At 51.9% G+C, this 21,706-nt stretch overlaps 4 protein-coding genes across 4 annotated transcripts; 2 read left to right on the top strand and 2 right to left on the bottom strand.

Moving 5' to 3' along the window:
• Positions 1–2,345: 2,345 nt before the first annotated feature.
• Positions 2,346–3,353, bottom strand: IUM83_02519 (formaldehyde dehydrogenase AdhA; the record flags this gene model as incomplete). Its single annotated transcript, XM_067926444.1, has 1 exon — positions 2,346–3,353. One exon carries the CDS (start codon positions 3,351–3,353, stop codon positions 2,346–2,348), a length of 1,008 nt encoding a protein of 335 aa, XP_067796673.1.
• Positions 3,354–4,079: 726 nt separating this feature from the next.
• IUM83_02518 (uncharacterized protein) lies at positions 4,080–5,384 on the bottom strand (the record flags this gene model as incomplete). Its single annotated transcript, XM_067926443.1, has 1 exon — positions 4,080–5,384. One exon carries the CDS (start codon positions 5,382–5,384, stop codon positions 4,080–4,082), a length of 1,305 nt encoding a protein of 434 aa, XP_067796530.1.
• A 1,296-nt stretch (positions 5,385–6,680) lies between these two features.
• On the top strand, positions 6,681–7,985 carry IUM83_02517 (uncharacterized protein; the record flags this gene model as incomplete). Its single annotated transcript, XM_067926442.1, has 1 exon — positions 6,681–7,985. The coding sequence occupies one exon, from the start codon at positions 6,681–6,683 to the stop codon at positions 7,983–7,985; it is 1,305 nt and encodes a 434-aa protein (XP_067796676.1).
• Positions 7,986–11,422: 3,437 nt separating this feature from the next.
• On the top strand, positions 11,423–18,197 carry IUM83_02516 (serine/threonine protein kinase; the record flags this gene model as incomplete). Its single annotated transcript, XM_067926441.1, has 6 exons — positions 11,423–12,021; positions 12,092–12,258; positions 12,318–12,463; positions 12,533–12,629; positions 12,696–12,744; positions 17,261–18,197. The coding sequence occupies 6 exons, from the start codon at positions 11,423–11,425 to the stop codon at positions 18,195–18,197; spliced, it is 1,995 nt and encodes a 664-aa protein (XP_067796675.1).
• Between the last annotated feature and the right edge of the window lie 3,509 nt (positions 18,198–21,706).

Here is a 21,706-nt window from a genome sequence, read left to right as displayed (position 1 = left end):
ACTGGCTCCTTGGACCTCGCTGGCTCTCTCTACGGTGTTTGCGTCATCAGTGGGGCTGAGATTCGGTGTCTATCTTCAGGATCAGCGTCATCCCTTTCGAGATCGATATCGTCGATTCTGATCGAATATGCCAGGTATTGGTTTCCAGCTTCCGTGGCATCTCTCTTGTGACCTTGACACTCTTTCGAGGTATTACATCCCTTGCCCTTGATCGATGGGTTGAGATCGCGGCATAATTTAATTCCCCGCTCTACCACAGATATACAAGTTATGTTGAAACACAACCAAAGGTATATGAAAGCTAACGACGGCGATGGCGCTGCTTGAGTACTCCTCCTTTTGATGATAGCACCTACCGAGAGTAGCAATACTTTGCTAATATAGTAGTACTGTTATATTAGATCAGCTTGTTGACTCGAATATATTATTATATTATTACATTTGGAGGTGGTCCTCCTGTATTGTATTATTATATTGGTTTGGCCACAAATCGTCCTACCGGTACTTCATGTATCAATCCCGGCTCAGAAGTGCAAACTGCAGGATCTATAAAACCATTACTACAGAAGTAGTAATATTTACTATTGCTACAAGTAGCTTGTGCATTTCCATACCATTTGATACAATCGTATTTAGCAGTTCACTTCGCCGGTTGTACTACTGGGTTGCAAGTATGGACGCCATGGGCCTGTGTAGGCCGCCCAAGCTGTGGTTTACGCATGTGAGGCTCATTCGTTCATCCCTTAATCTTCCTCCCAAACTGTCAAATAGCCATCTTACGTTCTCAACGCCCAAATCGAGCTCTCATGGCCCTGTCTTCGGTTTGAAATGCATCGGCTTCTGAATGTTCTGTCGCGCTATTGATTTCAAAGGATCACCGCAGGACGTCTTCGCCCCCCTTGACGTCATCTCCGCTGTTCACTCGCGATGTGTAACCCAAAGCTGATGTCGCTATTATATATATATTTAAAGGTCTAACAACAAAGATATATACCAAATATTTCGACCTCCGACACCCTAAGTCCCAGTTGTTAGACCTTTTTATAATATATATTAGCCCTTTATAATATATATTAGCCCTTTATAATATATGTATATTATAAAGGTCTAGCAACTGGACCTTAGGGTTTCGGAGGTCGAAATATTTTGGTGAAATTTCGACAGTCGAATAACAGTAGTATTCCAGAATCCATGAGTTGATCTACTAAGTTTTATAGTAGTTTATAAAGTAGCATCTGTAAACTTCTTACAGTAGTATTGAAAAAGTACAAGTTCTGTCAATTCCTGGTCATCATAAGTTCTGATTCAGAAGGCGTTTATGATAATAATATTATAGAAGGAAGTGGATCTTATCCGCTTCCTTCCTAACACGGCCTAGGATTGTCCCAAGTATCATAGTAGATAAGGCAAAGAATACTAGGATGTTCCTACTCTCAACACTCCCTCAGGCGGCGACAAAACATCGGGGACGAGGGTGAACCCATGACAAGTACCGACAAGCCGCTCACGCTTCGTGTGTACCCATGCTCATGGTATCGCGTACCTGCTTGATCCTCGCTATGTTGGACGTGGAGTGGTTCCCGACACACGGATATTATCGTTAATTTTCCTGCGTGACACCAACTCCAATACCGCACGAAGCAAATATTTGAGAATTGTCTCACTTCCGGGTGTACTGCAATAAATGAAAGCGAATTCAGATCGACGATACAAGGAGCTCAAAGAGAAGATCAAGACGCTATATAATTTCTGGGTGACGACTGGATCACGGTGGCCGACGCTAAAAGTGTTCGCCTTGGGTGTGCTTAGTTGAGTCGTTGCAAGTTCTACACCCGCACTTTCTCAGCTTCATCCATAAGAAGCTTAGAACTGAGCTGATAGCCCCGTAGATCGAAAAGCTGGGCAAACCAAAAATTACAAGCACGTAGACGACCAAGAATTCAGTAGCGAAGACTAGCCAAAGAATAAAACCCAATAAAAACTAGGTTATATTTCAAGATAATACACCAAAAATCTAATTGCATTTTTAAAAATCGACAGGTTTTACCAGGTCTACGCCTGGCCTTCCTCGGTGACCTTGCTGTGGTGCTTCTATGGGTCGGGGTACTTTTGGAGTTGACCCATCCGCACTACGGTGCATGCATTCTCCTCTCGTCCGGGGACTCACTCACAACCTGTAGGGTAACGGCAAGCCTTCATATCATAAGCCCTATTTACATTTGCTAACAACCCCTCGTATTGCTTGCTACCTCTTGACAACTGTCCTTCTGGTGTTACCATCGACAACTCACGACAGTTGTCAACACCACGATGCAGCGTGGCGGATCTGGGTCCGAAAAGTGTCATCACGACAAAATATACTTGAGATCCATCGCCTGCGGGTGCGAAGACGGCGCTCGCGACTCATCCTTTACGTGGGTTGCCGGCTCGGTAGAATCAAAGGCTACCTCAGACTCCGAAATCGATATAATCTGGACGCGTTCTACGTCTTGAGTTTCTGGTTCTGGCTTCTCCCCCAATAAATGTCCTTTAATCAACGCTTGGCCCAACATTCTTTCACAGTCCCGAATGCTGCCGAGGATCTCCATCAATGCTCCCACAAAATCAGGCGTGATCTCATAACCCACCAACCTTCCGTTCACGTTGAAGTGCATTTGAGCCGTGTAGTGCACGTGCAACTGCCGGCCGATTAGTTTCTGAACAAGGTCCTCCTCAACGATAGCGTTGGGGAAAACGTGTTGAATAGTACGCCTCGCATAACGCAGGTGCAAAACTCCACGTACGACTACACTTGAGCAGTCATCGGCAGTAAACATTTCGGCTGACGCCAACTCGAGCTTAACAGACGTGTGGAACCTGGAGTAGTGTTCCCAGACGCTTAGAATCATCTCGATGGCGGGTTTATCTCCAAACTTGGTGTACGGCTCGATCCAGGCATTCAGGAAATCCCTCTGGGTTACTGAAGACAACACCGTGGTGGGAGCGTCGGGGACGTGCAGCCCTATACGAAACTGCTTGAAGTACTCGATAATGAACTTCATTGGCGCATCAGCAGTGTTGCAAGCCGCTGCCAGGGACTTCCCTTCATATAGATCTTGTTTGGCGTGAAGTCGTAGGATTTCTTCGCGAAGCCTTTGAGTGTCCTTCAAGAGCGTTATCTCTCGCTCCCGCTGGCGCTGACGGAACTTGATTCCTCGTTCACTGCTGGACATCGGCTTGGCGTTTGGCTTTTGCCGTCGCTGGCGAGGTGCTAGTGGGTGGGGTGTGGCCTTCACAGGAGAAATCACAGGCGCTAGAGCGAGGAAACGAGGGGCGTTCACAACGCCGTCCAAGATTCTTGCCGGAGACGTCATTTTCGCTTGTATGTCTGGCAGAACTCTTGTACGACGGGTTGCACGGGGGGAAGTTCAGAGCGACCGAGCTTTCGTTTTTCTGTGCTGCGTCCAGAGCGATCTTGCTCCATGCATAATTTGCCGGATTTCTATTCCTGAGCCGGGAAATACTATAAGTAGCTGTGCTGGCAAAACCACTTTCGCTTCGCTAGCTGATTGGGATCCTTGTTTCGCCAAGGTTGGCTTCTAAAAGTCCAAGCAACTGTCAGGCTGAGCCGGGCACGATACATTTAATCTGATCCCGTTATTCCCGACGTGGGCGTTTGTTTCGCAGCAAATGCACCACACCCGCGTCGCCCGCCAAAGCAGCGAAGCTGACGCTGTCTGGGTCGCAGCGACTTCGAAGCAGCTCAACGACGCTTAATCGACCCCGTAGCGCGGCCATTTCAAACGCGCAAGTGACACCAGTCGAGTCGCTTTCGTGCATCAATACTTCAACCACGTCCGCGTGCCCATTTATCGCTGCAGAGATCAATGCGCATCGGATGCTGTGAATATTCATCTTATCGAGCAACACCCGGACAAGTCCAACAAGACCTTGCCCTGCAGCATTGTCGAAGATTCGACTGTAGGCGCTACGATGGCATTTCCCGAGCAACAGCTTCGACATTGCCGAGTTTCCCACCGACTCGACACGGAGCAAAGCCCGCTCAATCGTGTCGGCATTGCAGTGCTCAAGCAGAAACCCTAGGCTTGCACCCGGTTCGTCACTGCTGCCTTCACCACCGCTTCCTGGATCGACACAAAGTTGCTTTTCGCCACAAGCAGGCTAAGCATGTCTAGGTCGTCGTTATCCACTGCAATCCTCAGCGCTCCTCCCGTGTTCAACGGATCACACTTCGCCACCAGCAGCTCGGCCATTTCCACGCAGCGACAGGACGCGGCTGTCTCAGCTATGGTGGTAGCGCTCCCAGCAAAGTCCTCGTCCTTCAGGTGGCGTTCTTCGCAATAATCAAGAAGGAACTCCAACACCTGGAGCTGGAAGCTGGAAGCCGCGGCAATCAGCGCGTCACTAATACGACTGGAATACGCACCAACCAGCAGCTTCACAACACTGATGCGGCCCTTCTCCACAGCGGCAAGGAACGCCATATCGACGGTAGCGTTCACCGCCCGCGCGTCTCCCTCCGCCTTCTCCTCTGCAGCAAGACCTTCCAGCAGCGACTCGACCACCTCGCACCGATCAAACTCCGCCGCTTTCTCCAGCGCGCGCGCAACGGCCACCCTCTCCAGCCGACACCTCTGCATCAGCAGCAGCACCACGTCTCTCCGTCCGTCCGCCGCCGCAGTCATCAGCGCGTCGCTGACAGTATACTCATCACTTCTGTCGACCAGCAGCTCCACCACGTCGCAGTGTCCGCCCTCCGCCGCCCTCACCAGCGCTGGGTTCACGTGCACGTACCTGTCCGCGTAGCCCCTCTCCAGCAAGAACTGCACCACCTGCGCCCTACCGTTCCCCGCCGCCGCCAGTAGCGACCTCCGCATACTGTAGGGCCGGTGCAGCAGGTGCTCCAGCACTTGGACGTGTCCGTTGGCGGCCGCGGCTTCCAGAGCCGGTTCCACCTTCTCCCTCCTCACTTTGGGCAGCAGGAAGCTCAGCACCTCAATGCGGTTGTGCTGGGCGGCGGCGATGAGCTCCTGGGCCGGATTCGCCACCTGCGGGTAGTGGTCGTAGAGCCACTCGAGCACGTGCAGGTGGCGGTGGGCGGCGGCCCCAAGGAAGGCGGCGGCAGAGCAGCCTTCGGTTCGGCTGCAGTGCAGCCGTTGCACGAGCTCCAGGCGCCCGGCGGCGGCGGCGCCGTCCATGGCCCCGACGGAGTAGGGCCGGGAGGACTCGTAGGCCGCCAGGACGCGCGGCAGGCGGCAGTACACGGCCCGGTCGATGGTGAGTGGCAGCAGGAAGGACGTCACCAGGTCGAGCGCGAGCGGGAGGGCTTGGAACGGCGTCGGCAGCGCCAGGCGCACGGCGCGGAGAGGAGGTGGCGCCTTCATGTTGAACGGTGGGCTGGTTAAAACGATAGTAGTACCATCGTAATAACGGAAAACGCCAATTAGTATTGCGGTGCCAAATAGAATACCCCCTGTAGAATCCGATCATCTCATTGACTATACAATTCCTATTGTACCTACGCCAATTAGTATAGCATCCTAGATCACAACATCGGAAATATTGTCAGTTTTCAATTCGCTGTCAACAACAAGCACCTGCACCAACCAATCAACGCCATCATGCCTGGATTTCGCCTCGCCAAGACCATGTCGGAGAAGAAGGGGGTCGTCACGTGGATCGAGGAGCACCAAGAGGTCCCAGCAAGGGCTGCCAGGACAAACTGTCGACTATCATTAACGAACACGGCCACATTCAGGTCGTGCAGTATCTGATTGATCAGTGTGGCACATACGTGAATGGCAAGGAACAGTACGGAGTCACAGCGCTGATAAAAGCAGTTGAACTGGTCTACTACAGCTTCGCAATGGCTCATCCTGTGCAGTAGTATTCGGTTAACATATGTTCTCTGCAAAGTAACGGAAAATGTCAATTAGTGCACTGTATACAATCGAATTGAACACACTTCATTCTTAGCAAGGTACACTATTAGGAGGAGGTACACTATTGCCTAGGCGGAATCCTCGGAGTCCCAAATCGTGAACTCGTCCAGATTTTCGAGAAGATCCTCTTCAACATCGTTGTCATCGGAATCATCGTCGCGAGAGAGCCACTTGCGGCAAAATAGTTCTCCATAGACGTCATGGCGACTGATGTGCCAATCTTGGTAACAGGGAGCGAATCCTGCCGCTGCCACAGACCGAGTAACAACGTCGTCAGGCACATCTTTCCAGACTGCTTCCACCCACTGAGCAACGTCTGTAACTGGAGGTTGCTTCGGGTTTCCACCTTTCGTGTACTCACGCGGTCCGACGATTTCCATTCGTTAATGATAGTCGACAGTTTGTCCTGGCAGCCCTTGCTGGGACCTCTTGGTGCTCCTCGATCCACGTGACGACCCCCTTCTTCTCCGACATGGTCTTGGCGAGGCGAAATCCAGGCATGATGGCGTTGATTGGTTGGTGCAGGTGCTTGTTGTTGACAGCGAATTGAAAACTGACAATATTTCCGATGTTGTGATCTAGGATGCTATACTAATTGGCGTAGGTACAATAGGAATTGTATAGTCAATGAGATGATCGGATTCTACAGGGGGTATTCTATTTGGCACCGCAATACTAATTGGCGTTTTCCGTTATTACGATGGTACTACTATCGTTTTAACCAGCCCACCGTTCAACATGAAGGCGCCACCTCCTCTCCGCGCCGTGCGCCTGGCGCTGCCGACGCCGTTCCAAGCCCTCTCGCTCGCGCTCGACCTGGTGACGTCCTTCCTGCTGCCACTCACCATCGACCGGGCCGTGTACTGCCGCCTGCCGCGCGTCCTGGCGGCCTACGAGTCCTCCCGGCCCTACTCCGTCGGGGCCATGGACGGCGCCGCCGCCGCCGGGCGCCTGGAGCTCGTGCAACGGCTGCACTGCAGCCGAACCGAAGGCTGCTCTGCCGCCGCCTTCCTTGGGGCCGCCGCCCACCGCCACCTGCACGTGCTCGAGTGGCTCTACGACCACTACCCGCAGGTGGCGAATCCGGCCCAGGAGCTCATCGCCGCCGCCCAGCACAACCGCATTGAGGTGCTGAGCTTCCTGCTGCCCAAAGTGAGGAGGGAGAAGGTGGAACCGGCTCTGGAAGCCGCGGCCGCCAACGGACACGTCCAAGTGCTGGAGCACCTGCTGCACCGGCCCTACAGTATGCGGAGGTCGCTACTGGCGGCGGCGGGGAACGGTAGGGCGCAGGTGGTGCAGTTCTTGCTGGAGAGGGGCTACGCGGACAGGTACGTGCACGTGAACCCAGCGCTGGTGAGGGCGGCGGAGGGCGGACACTGCGACGTGGTGGAGCTGCTGGTCGACAGAAGTGATGAGTATACTGTCAGCGACGCGCTGATGACTGCGGCGGCGGACGGACGGAGAGACGTGGTGCTGCTGCTGATGCAGAGGTGTCGGCTGGAGAGGGTGGCCGTTGCGCGCGCGCTGGAGAAAGCGGCGGAGTTTGATCGGTGCGAGGTGGTCGAGTCGCTGCTGGAAGGTCTTGCTGCAGAGGAGAAGGCGGAGGGAGACGCGCGGGCGGTGAACGCTACCGTCGATATGGCGTTCCTTGCCGCTGTGGAGAAGGGCCGCATCAGTGTTGTGAAGCTGCTGGTTGGTGCGTATTCCAGTCGTATTAGTGACGCGCTGATTGCCGCGGCTTCCAGCTTCCAGCTCCAGGTGTTGGAGTTCCTTCTTGGTTATTGCGAAGAACGCCACCTGAAGGACGAGGACTTTGCTGGGAGCGCTACCACCATAGCTGAGACAGCCGCGTCCTGTCGCTGCGTGGAAATGGCCGAGCTGCTGGTGGCGAAGTGTGATCCGTTGAACACGGGAGGAGCGCTGAGGATTGCAGTGGATAACGACGACCTAGACATGCTTAGCCTGCTTGTGGCGAAAAGCAACTTTGTGTCGATCCAGGAAGCGGTGGTGAAGGCAGCAGTGACGAACCGGGTGCAAGCCTAGGGTTTCTGCTTGAGCACTGCAATGCCGACACGATTGAGCGGGCTTTGCTCCGTGTCGAGTCGGTGGGAAACTCGGCAATGTCGAAGCTGTTGCTCGGGAAATGCCATCGTAGCGCCTACAGTCGAATCTTCGACAATGCTGCAGGGCAAGGTCTTGTTGGACTTGTCCGGGTGTTGCTCGATAAGATGAATATTCACAGCATCCGATGCGCATTGATCTCTGCAGCGATAAATGGGCACGCGGACGTGGTTGAAGTATTGATGCACGAAAGCGACTCGACTGGTGTCACTTGCGCGTTTGAAATGGCCGCGCTACGGGGTCGATTAAGCGTCGTTGAGCTGCTTCGAAGTCGCTGCGACCCAGACAGCGTCAGCTTCGCTGCTTTGGCGGGTGACGCGGGTGTGGTGCATTTGCTGCGAAACAAACGTGCCCGGCAGGGATGAGAAAGTAGATCCAGTTCAATTTTTCCTGGATCAGCCCTCTTTTACGCGGGAAGTTCCAACGCACTTCAGCGTTCCCAGCTTGATCTCCATTCTGAATTCAGTGACTAGTACCAAGCCGCCTGCTCCCCACCGCAGCCCGCAACACTCATCCTGCCATTGTAACCTGTACGAAATCGCGTATCTCCCTAAGTCGCGTCATGCTGCACTACGACTTGTCGTGTGCATTAGACTGCATCGTGGGGACTGAGCGCGTTATCGTATCCGACGCTAACAGAGTCGCAATGAATGAGGTGATGGTGGATGATGCATCGTTCATGACGAGTGGCGTTGAAGTGAAAACAGTTGCAACAACAAACGTTGTCACGACGCGCTGTAACCAGGGATCAACAATCGACAAGCTCGAACAGTTGATCGAACGAGCTTGGTTCTTGTTAACGGTTTTCCTTGAGACCAGCAAGATGACAAGCTGTATAGCGATTTCACAGCCAACCCCGCAGCGCTATCGCTGGAGGTACGACAACAAATAACACAACAATCGTCCAGGAGCTTGACAGAAGCCGAGCAGATCGCAGCTTGACCTCGTTTCCCCGGACCCACTCAGTTCACGATGACTTCCGGCTTGTCGGGCTCCCCCCAAGGGCCCGGGAGCCCCCCTCCCCCCCTCGGGTTCCTAGGAGGCTCGGTCAAAGACATGGTCCAGTTGCCAAAATGCCTACTTCAACAAGAGCGTCTTCAACGCTACTCGAATGACGTGGAGTCGATGACGCGAAATCTTTAAGGTTTCGTGTTGGGATCTTGCATTGGGCGCTTCTCCGCCGTTGAGGTGTTCAAGGTTCTTGATATGACTGTTGGGTGTTCGATGTTCATATGCTGCAAATCACATCGTGCGGTTGGCAGGGGATGAAAATGCGGGCACAGCCAAGATCGCACGAAACCAATGAAGATTTGGGCTAAGCGATGACCATGATGATCGCAGGTGACTGACTACTTTGCTATCATCGGCTTCCTTCCTGGTCATTTCCCAATCGGCTGACAAGCGCGCAAGCAACAGCTAAGAGACTCCTCGACCCAAGATGAAGGTTGGTGCAGTGTTCACAGTTGTCGTGGTGGCGGTGGTGTTAGCAGCAGCGCCGTCGCATGCAGGTTTGGAGCTCTCATCGACGCATCGCCTGCTTCGGGGTGACGGCATGGCGGAGGAGCCAGAAATCTTCCGTCGGACGCAGCCATACAGACTGCTCACGACGATGGACACGCGCGCTGCGGGGAAGAAAGGTATTCGGCAGTCGTAAGCCGCCAAGGCTTGCAACGAAGCGAGGGTGCCCATGCAACAAGAGTAGTGTTAAACAACAAGAGTAAGCGTAAGCTGTAAAACGCTGAACAATGAAAGGCTCCTTCAAGTGCACAAACGTGTTTTCCATCTCTCCTAGCCGGTACGGCTCACAACGAGAACGATGTACGGGATGTAAAGCTCGTTGTTGTTGCCAGAAACTCGAACTTGCGAACTCAACAAAATTCATTTGATTTAATCGCTGTCGCTGTCGAGGAGGAGCCTCGTGAACTCGTTCCAATCATGAACTGTAGAAGACGTTAGGAGTTCCAAGTCGAAACTAGCTCTGCACTGGTGACGTCTTCTCCGAGGTCAATAACCGAGTTATGTTTGTCTACTTCGGCAATCGGAAGATGGCAGGCAGGATCAGGCAAGACACATTCTAGACCGGGATGAATTCTGGCCTTTATACCCCCCCCCATCCCCCCCCGCTCGCGGCGTGTGTTTGCTATGATAGACATCACCCTGGCCTTCCCGCGAACTTGACCGACGGAGCCACGTTGAAGTCCAGAAACCTTTGTTTAAACGAAAAAAATGAGGAAGTGAGGAAGGGCTTCACATGGAGGTGAACTCGCATGTGTCCATGAAATCCAAGTACCACGAGCATCTGGGCGTCAATCCTCAAGGGCATTCACGCAAGAACTCCATAGTTTCTCAAGGTGAGCGCGAATAGAGGATTTTTTTAATCCACGGACGAAGTAAAAGTCTGCGCTACAGCTGCATGTACGTGTCGCCTGCACAGATAAACACCAGCGAACCACCACGTGGCATTTTCCCACCAGTGCGGTAGCTCCGTCAATGGTGTGGCAACGTCGTCGCGATCGGCATGATTCACCCAAGTGCGAGGCTGGGGAGCCATTGCAAACTGGTAATTGAGTCTCAATGGAGCGCGATACATTGCGCACTGGAGGGTTTGGTTGTTCCTGGCTTCGATAGTGGCCCAAGCGGCATCGATCACGAGGTATCCGCCAGGTGCAGCGTGGTAGTTGATAATCTTGGTGACGCTGCTTCTACGCTCGGCGCACAGCTTGAAAAGTTTGGGAGACACGAGGTTCGCAACCCCCCCCCCCCCACCCACACACACACACTTCTTCTGCAACTTCACAACGAGCTCCTGGAGTCTCTTTGTTAAGCACGCAGCAACTAAACCCAATGGGTGAATGCATCTCTTAACTCCGTCGAGTCAGAGGCGCTGGCAGGTCAACAGATTTCTTGGCTTAAATCTCCTGCAGTCCAACAGCATGCGCGTTAGTGCGTCGCACAGCGGGGATCCTATCTCAGACAACTAACCCACTTGTACTAGGTTGCTTTGCTCTCTCATTCGTGGTTCCTTGGCCGTTGGCAGCCACTTGGGCTGCCTGTGCTATCCAGCGGTTATACTCGTACCGTAATGCCGCAGTTTAACGTTTAGAAGGCATCCAATCTTTTAAGAGCGACTTCTGAAGATTCACCAATGGAAAGGAAGGCGTGTCTTTTCTACCAATTAAATCACTCCTACAGCGCTAGCGCAACTTCAATAGAAAATAAGCTGCTGTTGGACAGGACGAGGCTAATTTTATTTCTCTGTCCGGGTGGAAGATCTGAAATCCTAGCGAACGGTCGCATGGGATGGAGGGACCCATTTGCGGATTTACTCCCCCCAACTCTCGGTGCTCGTCCAGTCGGCCATGTATACCCGGGCGGTGTCGCCGATGCAAGCGCGCGCTGCGCTTCGATACGAAATGGAAGGGAGGGGCAGCGAGGAGACTTCTCCAGCCCATCGGAAGCGCAGCGTCCCTGGGGACTTTTTCGACTCGGAGACGGACACGAAACGACCAGCCACCGGACTTGAAGACGCAATGGAGACACGCAATTCCTCCCCGTTCGTGGAGGAGAAGAAGCCTCGTAAGCGCCCCAACTACCTTCAGCACGACGACCGGCGCATCATCATCGAGCGCGTCGCTCGTGGAGAACCGCAGGCAGCTTTGGCTCGGGAGTTCGGCGTCACCCGCGCGGCAGTCTGCCAGATGTACAAGAAGCGAGAGAAGATCCTCGCGCGTAGTGGTGGCTCCCGCACTATACAAGGACCTCGAGCACCAACTGTTGCTCCTCAAGCTGACGCAGCCCGGAAACCCGACGTCAAGCGCGCTCCAGGTGCTGGAAAACTCACAGATGCACCACTAACTATACAGGGCCATTCCAAGAAAGTGAAACTCCTGGTGACGACTTTAAGAGATCCGAGGACAAGCCCGACTGCTTTTAGGCGTACGGCAGCCCGGCTAACATTGTACGTGGGTGGAGCGTGGTTTTCGTTGTATTTCACGAACTAACGGTATTTTTTGGGTTATGATGCCTAGTATTTTGATTGAAGCGGCCCTCGCGAGTTATGATTCACCGGAGAGGGGTTCTGCTGGGAGAGATGGCCCTGGCGTACAACACGTCGAGTTTTGTGCGATAACGTTGGGTGACGAAAGTGCGTCATTCCTAACAGCATTCGGACAGGTTGACCCCGACGCTCCGACAGGTACAACAGCTACAACATCGTTGATGTTGGGTTTCAGCTCACAAGGATATTTTTGATAGGTCAAATACACGTGAACGCGGTTCAGGTCAATGGCTCGACGAGTTGGAAGCTGCACTACCTAGATGTGCCCGACAACATAACTCATGTCGAGGTCTTGTTGTTCTCTACTTCTGGAAACGGCGGGGCAGAGTCCAAGGCAATCGAGGTGGGCAAACATTGCTTCTAATCTACTGTCTGATGCTGAATTCTCATTTTCTCGGTTTATAATGTCCAGGCACTGCAAAGAATCGGTGTTGAGGAGAGTAGGATTTCTCTCGTTATGGTTGGTTGTTCGTCTCGTGGTTACGCTGAACTATCCAGACGACACCCTAGTACGTGCCATGCTAATCACGGCCATATATTGTGTCAAGCTAACCTGATCGGTTCCTTGTCGACAGAAGTCGCTATTATTTCTGCCACGATCGATGATGAATGGTCCCCTACCGGGTGGCTACACCCCCACTCACCCTCACGCGTAGTACCGATAACATTCACCTAACGAAGGAATGATCCGGATGGCTACTCAAAGAGCAGCGAATTCCTTTTCGTGTATGATAGCGTTGTTGCAACGTCAACAATACAACCACTTTCCATGTGATGCAAAGGTTGTGTGCTAAGTCGGAACACCTATCGCCTTTTCATTTGTACAATTAGTCGTGATATTTTGTCGCAAGTTTCTTGTTTGCAGCGTTGTCAGAGAAAATACTAATACGAGGTAAATGCATGTCGTTTGCAAGCGAGATCTGCGATACTATTTTTCGCCAAGTTTCTTATCGAATATAATCTACTTTTTTTCATCGTTGGTGCAGACATTTACGAATGCTTTGTCTCCACTAGAACGTCGAGTGTTGGTCATTGATATTCCTGGGCAAGTGTAAGACCATCCAAGCAACATCATTTCCTGCCAACCCGGATGCAATCTCACGGTGTCAGATTCCAGAGCGACATCTGAGGGCTTGGAATACGGCTCGGACGGAAAACTCCGTCGTTGCGATCTCATTTTCACTCATACTAAGTACTGTGGTGAGTACTGTAGCTTAGATTAATTTAGGTAAACGCCAATTGAAATGACCGTATTTATCACGGCTGTCACCATGAATAAAGCTGCAAGAAACGAATCAAGCTTTGAATATGATCGAACTCGATGCCAGTCGTTAACTCTAGCACGATGGACACATAGGAGACAACAACCTCCACTCCCACTTGAAATGCCAGCAAATATAATTGACTTGTGCGCCAATGCACCACTTCCATCCCCCTTTCCACCGTGTTGGATCGCCTCAACAGTTCATAGCGCGGATTGCCACAGTAGAAAAAGAGAATAGATGCTGAACAGCCAGTAGCTATATATTCGGCATACATATCTGCTGTAAGCTCGGCAGTGTGGAAGATCTGCGCCTGTCGGTGCCACACCTCAAACTCCACATGCATTGCAACAACGCCGGCCAGCCATTTCTCGGCGTAGAGCTTTGCCGTAAGCTTGCTGCCGTCTTACGCCAGATCTTTTTCTCTCGTCGGGAGATACTCCACCTTACTAACTTAGCTTTCCCAACACGTAGTGAAACTTCAATTAATGCCATTGCCAACGAGCCCATTGCAGCAATCTGCCTGTTGCTAATCCCAACACAATAATTCTGGCCTGTGTATCGATCAAAACTGTTGGAATACCCACAATAATGCACAGAGTACGCGTACTGAGTACGTGATTTCTCATGATGTAAGACTTGGTGAGCTCTTGGATGATAAGTTTGAAAACGATGCTACCGACTACAAAGCCAGTAACTACTCCAGTGCCACGGTCAACTATCCGCTGTCGGCTTAAGCCACGAACGAAGCCTGTAGCTAAAAGCGCTGGTACTGCTGAGGAAATCTTCCTGATGTATGCTCTCCAGAAACTTGGGGAGCGGTAACAAACAGCTTTCGAGGTTAATACTGGCTCGGGTGACACCGCTGAAGTCCTTGCTGAGGACGGCATCAGAGTAGTTTTCAAGCCGTGCACTTTTGCCGCGAGTCGAGCCTGCCTCTGACATGTTTCTTCATAATAGATCTTCTTTACGGCGCGGGAATACTTGCGAAAAAGCCCAAAAGCGATACATTATCTAGGTAGCACTCCATTTTGTACTTAAATGTAGAAGGTTGCGAGTTTGCAAAGTACGCTACAAGATAACCAAATCCGAGATTGGACAGTATAACCCACAAAAAAGTCGCGATTGAAGCACGTACAAGCCTTTTCAAGCAGAACCACGCCGTCGGAACGTGGTCGGACAGTTTGATAAACCGTAGCGAAATCATCAAGGACAGAAACGATAGAAGCACGACCGTACAAAACGCAACTCCGGCCCACACCGAATTGGTGACAATCAGCTCGTCTCGCGACTGAACACGTAAAGACTTGCCGGAGAAAATGTTTCCAAGTGAGTAGCAGGTTCCAGTAAGCCAGGCAATGGCAATACAGATCACTGCGTTTTTCAAGACAACAACGTGTACACGCACGGCACGAACGCAAGTTGATTGCCATGGAGCTATGGTGAAGTCCCAGCAAACACAATCTTCCTTGTTGATATGACATACTCATGAACGACTGGCGCTTCGTGTTTTGCTCCGCGTCGATGATGACAGGGCATTGTAAACACGGTTGTCCGGGCCTACTTTCACACGCGCCATAGTTTTTCGTTTGCCCCTATAGCATCGGTTCGACAAGGTTGACAAACGAAAAGCAAAAATAGCACAATAAAATGAGGATGAGTGCGTAGGTAAAATAAAATACGACAAAATAACAAAAGCACACTTGACACGCGTTGACTGGGGGGGGAATGGTTGTTAGCTTAGCTGATAAGCCTGGCGTGAAGTGGTAATGTCCCCCGGCTTGACCGATATTCTCGAGCCGCAAGACCCTAGGTGTCACCGCAGCCGCCACTCGCCCGCTATTTTCAGTTTGCCGACGTTGTGATGATGAATGCTACGCTGAGGGAGGTTGCAGTCTTAAGCCCCCCCCCAAGTCAACGCGTTCAAAACTGCCCGATGTCTACAAAGATGGTTCGTTGGTTGTTGACATCGCTATCCTACGCTACGCTTACATGGTCTGAGTGCTCAACGCAATTGTTCGTGTGCTGTGAAGGCATCCCGGCTTTAATGACTACATGCAAATCCGTATTGTATACGCGTGCACAGGTAAGCCTAAAAGCACTACGCTTTATGTACCATTGAACATGTTCAACCAAAAGTTTGACTTTTTACTACTTTCAGGCCGCACCCACACAGAGATTAACTTCTGATGCTCACGTAATTTCAAAATGCTCGAGTCACCACCAAATCAAAGCTGCATCATGCTGAGCCCATCCGTACCTGACAACTGCACGAACTCGCACCAGAAGAAACCTCGACCGTCTCCAACAACGGGCTCGCTCTCAGTTCAACCCGGGTGGCGTCCGCGTTCGCAATTCTACCCGAAGTGACACCACCACCACCTACAGTACAAAAATCTTAAGTCTGGCCCAAGCTGGCGTCTGTATACTTTCAAGACCGGCGACTGCTTCGTTTACAAGGTGACAAGTATCGACTTAACATAGTGAGCTACCACTCGTACGCCATCAACGAACTGTTGTTGCGGACGACGTGCCTGCCACCCACGTAGCTCTCCACGAGCATCTACTCGTACAACGACATGGTGGCCGATTTCGAGATGAAACACACATGTTCGATCTCATCGGCGTATGTCGATGACACTGTGCCTACAGCTCGACGGCACGCTATACGCCCAGAACACTTTCACCATGCGCTGCGCTGCCGGGCTCACTGGTCTGTCGGCTCTGAAGGTCGGCACGTTCATGAGCTGCATGGAGTCGTAGACGCAAAAGAAGTGTTCATCGAGGAGATGCCGTCTCAGACTGTGTCCAAGTTCTTCACCATCCTAGGGCCGCCTGTGGCCGCGAAGTCCGCCATGATCTCGTATCCCGCAGTATTCGTGACAACAACCTTAACCTCAACCGAATCTACGCAGACTACGAGATAAGCCACAGCGGTGGCGAGCAACGTCGAAGCGAAGGGACGATAAGCATCTGAATTCGACAGCACAAATGAACCGAAGACTGGCACCGTCATCAACCGTGATTCATGGGCAAAATATTTATCGGGGCAATATAGCAGCACCCAGCGGGCCAGTATCCTTCTCATTACGTAGGTGTTGGAGAAAGTCGACTATTGGGGGCGGTGGGCAACTTCGCATTTGAATAGTTTGTGCGAATTATCGCGGCCATTTCACTATGGAGCAGCCTAGAAGAAGATAGTATCATGTAATACTAAGCTCCATTAAACAGAGATCGATGCTCGCTAAGCGTGCATACACGCTTTGGATGCCTCGGCCCATGCCTTCCTTTGCCGCTGGTATTTGTCTGATAATCTGGGTCTGTCCTAACGGCTATTTTTATTGGCCAAGAATACCCAGGGGTTAGGACAAGTCGGCAGGAAACAAGACGGTGACAAACGGCGGAAAACGGCGACAGTCGGTGACAGACGGTCGCAGCCGAAAATTTCGATAGACTTGACAGCACAAGATTAACAAGAAGAAGATTTTGCCGACCCCGTACACCATTGCTACCGACTAGATGAGGATGCTGCTCCAGCTGTAGCAGCATCGATCGATAAGAACACGTAGCAGTGCAATGAGACCATCCACGAACGGTTTGAGATGTGCTGTTCCAGCAGCAACGCCAAGTACTGGAACGGTCCAGTTTTGGTCACTTCATGGAAAAGACTCTCCATGCGATCGCGCACAAGCCGTTGGGCGGAGTCCAATAGTTTTGTGCTACGGTCCACATTTATTCGGGTAAGACCTAACGACGCGAGCTCACAAGCATCTTCGCGGCGCTGAACGTATCAACGCACGCGAGAAAACCGCTGCATCTAGTTCACTCGTAGTGCAATTTTCTTGCATGACAGCGGTCGTCACGTAGCCTCATTCCAGGTTTTGCCTGCTGATCGAAGAAGCTCCTCCTGCCAAGCGGTCTAAAGCAATGACCACGCAGGATCGCTACCGAGTCGCTCGAGAGCTCAGCTCGACACTCTACGGCCGTGTCGTAGTCTGCGAAACCCCACAAGACAAGCACAAGTCTTCGCTCGCGGCTTTCACCACGCCGTCCGTCGTCATGAAGCAGGTTTGCCTCAAGCGAATGGCGAACGTCATCCGAGACCTCCCTACCGACGGCCACATCCCCGACAACCCTATGGTCGAGAAGGAGGTGGGCGACCTCCTTCGCGCCGCCGGGGGCCACCCGAACGTCGTGCAGTACAAAGACTCGTTCGTGGAGCAGCAGACTCTGCACCTCGTCATGGAGCACTGCGCCGACGGAGACCTGTACGACTACCTGAGCAGACGGAAGCAACGCACCATGTCGTGCATGAACGCACTCAGCGTGCTGTCGCAGGTGGCAACGGGTCTGGAATTCCTGCACAAGCATGGGATCGCGCACCGAGACATCTCACTCGAGAACATCATGCTGCACCGCGGTCGCTGCAAGATCGGAGACTTCGGGCTGGCCACACGTGCTCGCCGAGTCAGTGGTCGTCGTGTGGGCAAGGAGTACTACATGGCACCCGAGATCGTCGCCGGTGAAACGTACGACCCCAAGGCGGCGGACGTCTGGTCGTTGGGCATCGTGCTCTTCATCATGCTCACTGGGTCGCCGCTCGTGTCACTTGCGTCGACGTCGGTGAAGGCGTTCCGCACACTGAAACAGGCCGGCATTAAGGTTCTCATGCAGGCATGGGGCATGACACATGTGTCGGACAGCGCGTTGCAGCTTTTGGCCGGGATGCTTGAGACGGACCCCGAGAAGCGCCTGACGGTTGCCCAGGTGCTGGAGCACGAGGCCCTGAATAGTGACCGTGACAGTTCAAGGTGACCGATCCAGTGTCGGGCAGTAGATGAGGTGACCGGCAATCTGCGCCTTAGGACGGTTGGGCGCGCTGGTACGCCATTGTTGGGTGTTAATAGTAACATAATAGAGCGTGCTTCCACCGGCTTTCGCTGCAATCGCATTCCTCAGCGGTTCTGAAGGCCGGTAATTTCAGCTGAAACTACTGCATCGCACGTCCTGATGATGCCCCCCATCCGTTACAGCCTAGGGGACAGTGCTGCCTCGGTTGCGTTTGGCCAACTCTAGCCATTCGAGTAAATTCTAGGCAGCGCCGAAGTACTATAGCCCGAACCATCCGCATGTGTCGCACCGTTGATACCTCAGCCATGCTGTCCATGCCCCCGCCTGGCATACTCGCTGACTTTCAAGCACTGTCGCCGCTTTGCTACAGCTATTCAGCAAACAAGGCAGTCGCCGTTGAAGCACCACTGAAGCAAGCGGTTCAACGGACTGGCCTCGGGTTTGTGCTGAGCGACGAGGGCGTTCAATTCACGGACCTGGCTTTCGTCCAAGAGGTGAGACGACGTGTCGCCGAGCTGAAGACCTCGGCTGCAGCAACCGAATCGAAAAGCAACAACACACGGCTAGCGCAGAGAACACTCAAATATCGAAGAATCGCGTAGAATGTAGCGCAACAGCCTTAGTGCCTACGGCATTGGGCGTCAGCGGCACCCTAACGGCAGAAGAGGAGTAGGACGATTCATTGCAACAGCCTAGATTAATATATTCAGCTTTGACATTCAGCTTGCGTAGATTTTTATTGAAGATAGCGGCGAACCCTAGTGCGATTCTAGGATACATGCCTTTTTTTTTCCTTTTTGGTGAGGATCATGCCCAGATCACCACCGAGTTTCTGTTCGCGGGGGAATTATCGCGTTGGTAACTCTCTTATGTTGCCTCACTTTGGCTGGATAGCCACGCGAACTGGAAGGTGTAGTCGTATCCTGGAAATTACAGCAAAAACAGTTGAGTCTTCCTCGCACACGTTAGGTGTTCTAAATGGGCTACTAACCAAAATGCTTCAGCGAAGTCTGAACGTTGTAGAACATCCAGAAGACTAGGCTTATTTGTTCAAAATCGACCTGTTTCTCCAAGACGAACGCGATGCGTTTGGCAGGAGAGTGCCCCAACATGCGCTGAAGTATGACGATCAACACCAGCAATGACACGAGCTGAAGCAAACAGTAGAACAGAACGTTCTTCAAAGTGTTGGCAAGTCGAAGCTGGTCCATGCCATTGTACACCGCGTAGTACTCGCGATTGGGCAAGTGATATGTAGCAAACAGGTAGATTGCTGTTGATGATCAAATACAAGAAAGTTAGAAACGTAGAGAACTACCTTACAACTCCGTGAACGTACAGAAGACTAGCGGGATGATGACCTCAACATAGTTGATAAGAAGGAGAAACTCTGCCATGAGTAACAAGCGCCGGACTTTGCGTGTGTACAGCTCAATTGAAGATAGTGGAGATCGCTTTCCTGTAGGAACCACCTGCAAAACTTGTTGAATGTCAATTTTGGGGTGGATTCGGATCCTATTCATGCGTTCCTTCAATTTCAACAGAAAATGAGCAGCTAGAGACGTTGAGTTCCAACGTTTTTGGGGAGACCAAGCCTCCTTCGTTGTCACCACGGCCGGTCCTGCATCTTCCTCTCCTTCCAGTGATGTCAAGTTTGGGCTGTCATTCTGAGTTCGCCCCACAACAGAAACCCCAGAAGCTTTTGTGGCTTCGAGGCTCGTTTCCATCTCCAGAAGTATACTCGCTCTATCCAGACTCGTTGGCAAACAGCTGCTCAAATTGATTTGTATAGCAGCGCCGTGACAACTTTTCCAAACTCGGTTGTCGTCAACTTGACGCTCCAACGCTCTTAAACCTGCGCGGGCCCTTTCAATATCACGTAGTGTTAACCCCATTAGCACAACGTCGGCAACCATAATCTCCAAAGTTGTCCAGAAGAATGGCGAGCTCTGCATGCAGTACGAGATGAAAAGTGAGCCGAACACATCGGCGTTGAAAACAACCAGCTCCGGAGTCTCATCTCCCACGCGTCCAACCGCTCGCACAAAGAGATTTCGCATGAATAGTTTGATCACGGGCAAGAGCACCGTGTAAACCATCTGAGCCTTATCCGATTGTGTCGTGAAGATATGGAAATACGGTGGGTAGATGAAGACCAGCAATATATCGCATAACCACAACTTAAACATACCATAGAGCATTGACCCCGCGTTTGGTGTCTGCCAAATCGTCTTTGCCCACTGAATTGCCATCGCTATCAAAGTTAAAGTAGCCCACGGCCCCATTACCGTTAAGATAGTGAATGGCAGTGAATGGCAGTGGGAAGCCGATAGCATTGGTAAGTCCGTAGATGATGCCAACTGTGAGCGCAGCCACCACGAAATGTGTCCCTGATGAGCCTCCCAGTCGGATATGGGAGTACCGACACACCTGTACGAAACTGGTGGAGGGCGAGGGAAGTCATCACGAGGTAGGCATAGTGTTCCCGCACGAAGAAAAGTTTATTGGTAGCAATACCAGAATATGGTGAAGAGAGCGGCATCACGTCAATCGTCAGCGTCACTAGTAAACATGGTAGTGGGGTTGCCAACAGGACAAACAAAGTGCGAACCCAGTTTGTGTTGCGGGCATATTTTGCGAGATCTAGTACTCGATCCACGGAGTAAATCCCGTGAAGTTCCACTTGCATAGATTCCCATACGTGGGAGATTGAGGGACACCGAGACCGCATCTCATACAGGGGTCAGGAAGCAAGTGTATAGGAGTTTCACTGCCGAGATTAGCTATGATCGTGCATGCTGGACAAAGATTCTGCCTATTTATTTGTATTGTCCGTAGTTTCCCGATCAAGAAGAACTATCCGACTGCAGTGGTTTTATGAAAATATTTCCGGTCAGTGTTTGAACATTTATACTGCAATCATTCGCTCTCACAAACAAGAAAGTGTGCTTCGCAGAACTTGGCCAATGCTCGATCCAGTGCATAACATCGCATTGTCATCACAGCAACCGAGATAAGACTGTCATCTGTATCTCGTAGATCCAACGTGGCCTCATTAGTAGCAATCAGTAGTAAGCAGAATGGAGCACGACATAACTCGTCCTGCTTTTCGTTGATCCGTTTGTAGACTTGCCTGATCCGGTTCCGCAACGAAATGTACAGCGAGAGAACCGCTTCCGGTTGCCTCGCGTCGTTTTGAAGTCCAATCAGCAGCTGAAGCCCCGCTGCAATTACTTGGGGGGCGGATTCCCAAACCAAAGAATTCGATAGCAACGTGTCGACAACTTGGCTTGCTTCGCTTGTGTAGTGGTGACTTGCAAGCCTCATCAGCTCGTCAACAACAGTCGAGATCTTGATCCGATTTTTAGACTCCAAAACACACATCCGCGTAACCAACTCCCAAACTCTGTCCTCGCACCTTTTTGGCCGAGACGGCAGCGTGCCGCGGGTAGCATGATATCTCACGGCAGCTC

Source organism: Phytophthora cinnamomi (assembly GCF_018691715.1).
Source record: "Phytophthora cinnamomi strain GKB4 chromosome Unknown Contig16, whole genome shotgun sequence".
Classification (NCBI taxonomy): Eukaryota; Oomycota; class Peronosporomycetes; order Peronosporales; family Peronosporaceae; genus Phytophthora; species Phytophthora cinnamomi.
Note: the sequence above shows the minus strand (reverse complement) of the source record. Positions and strands in the feature narration are given on the sequence as shown.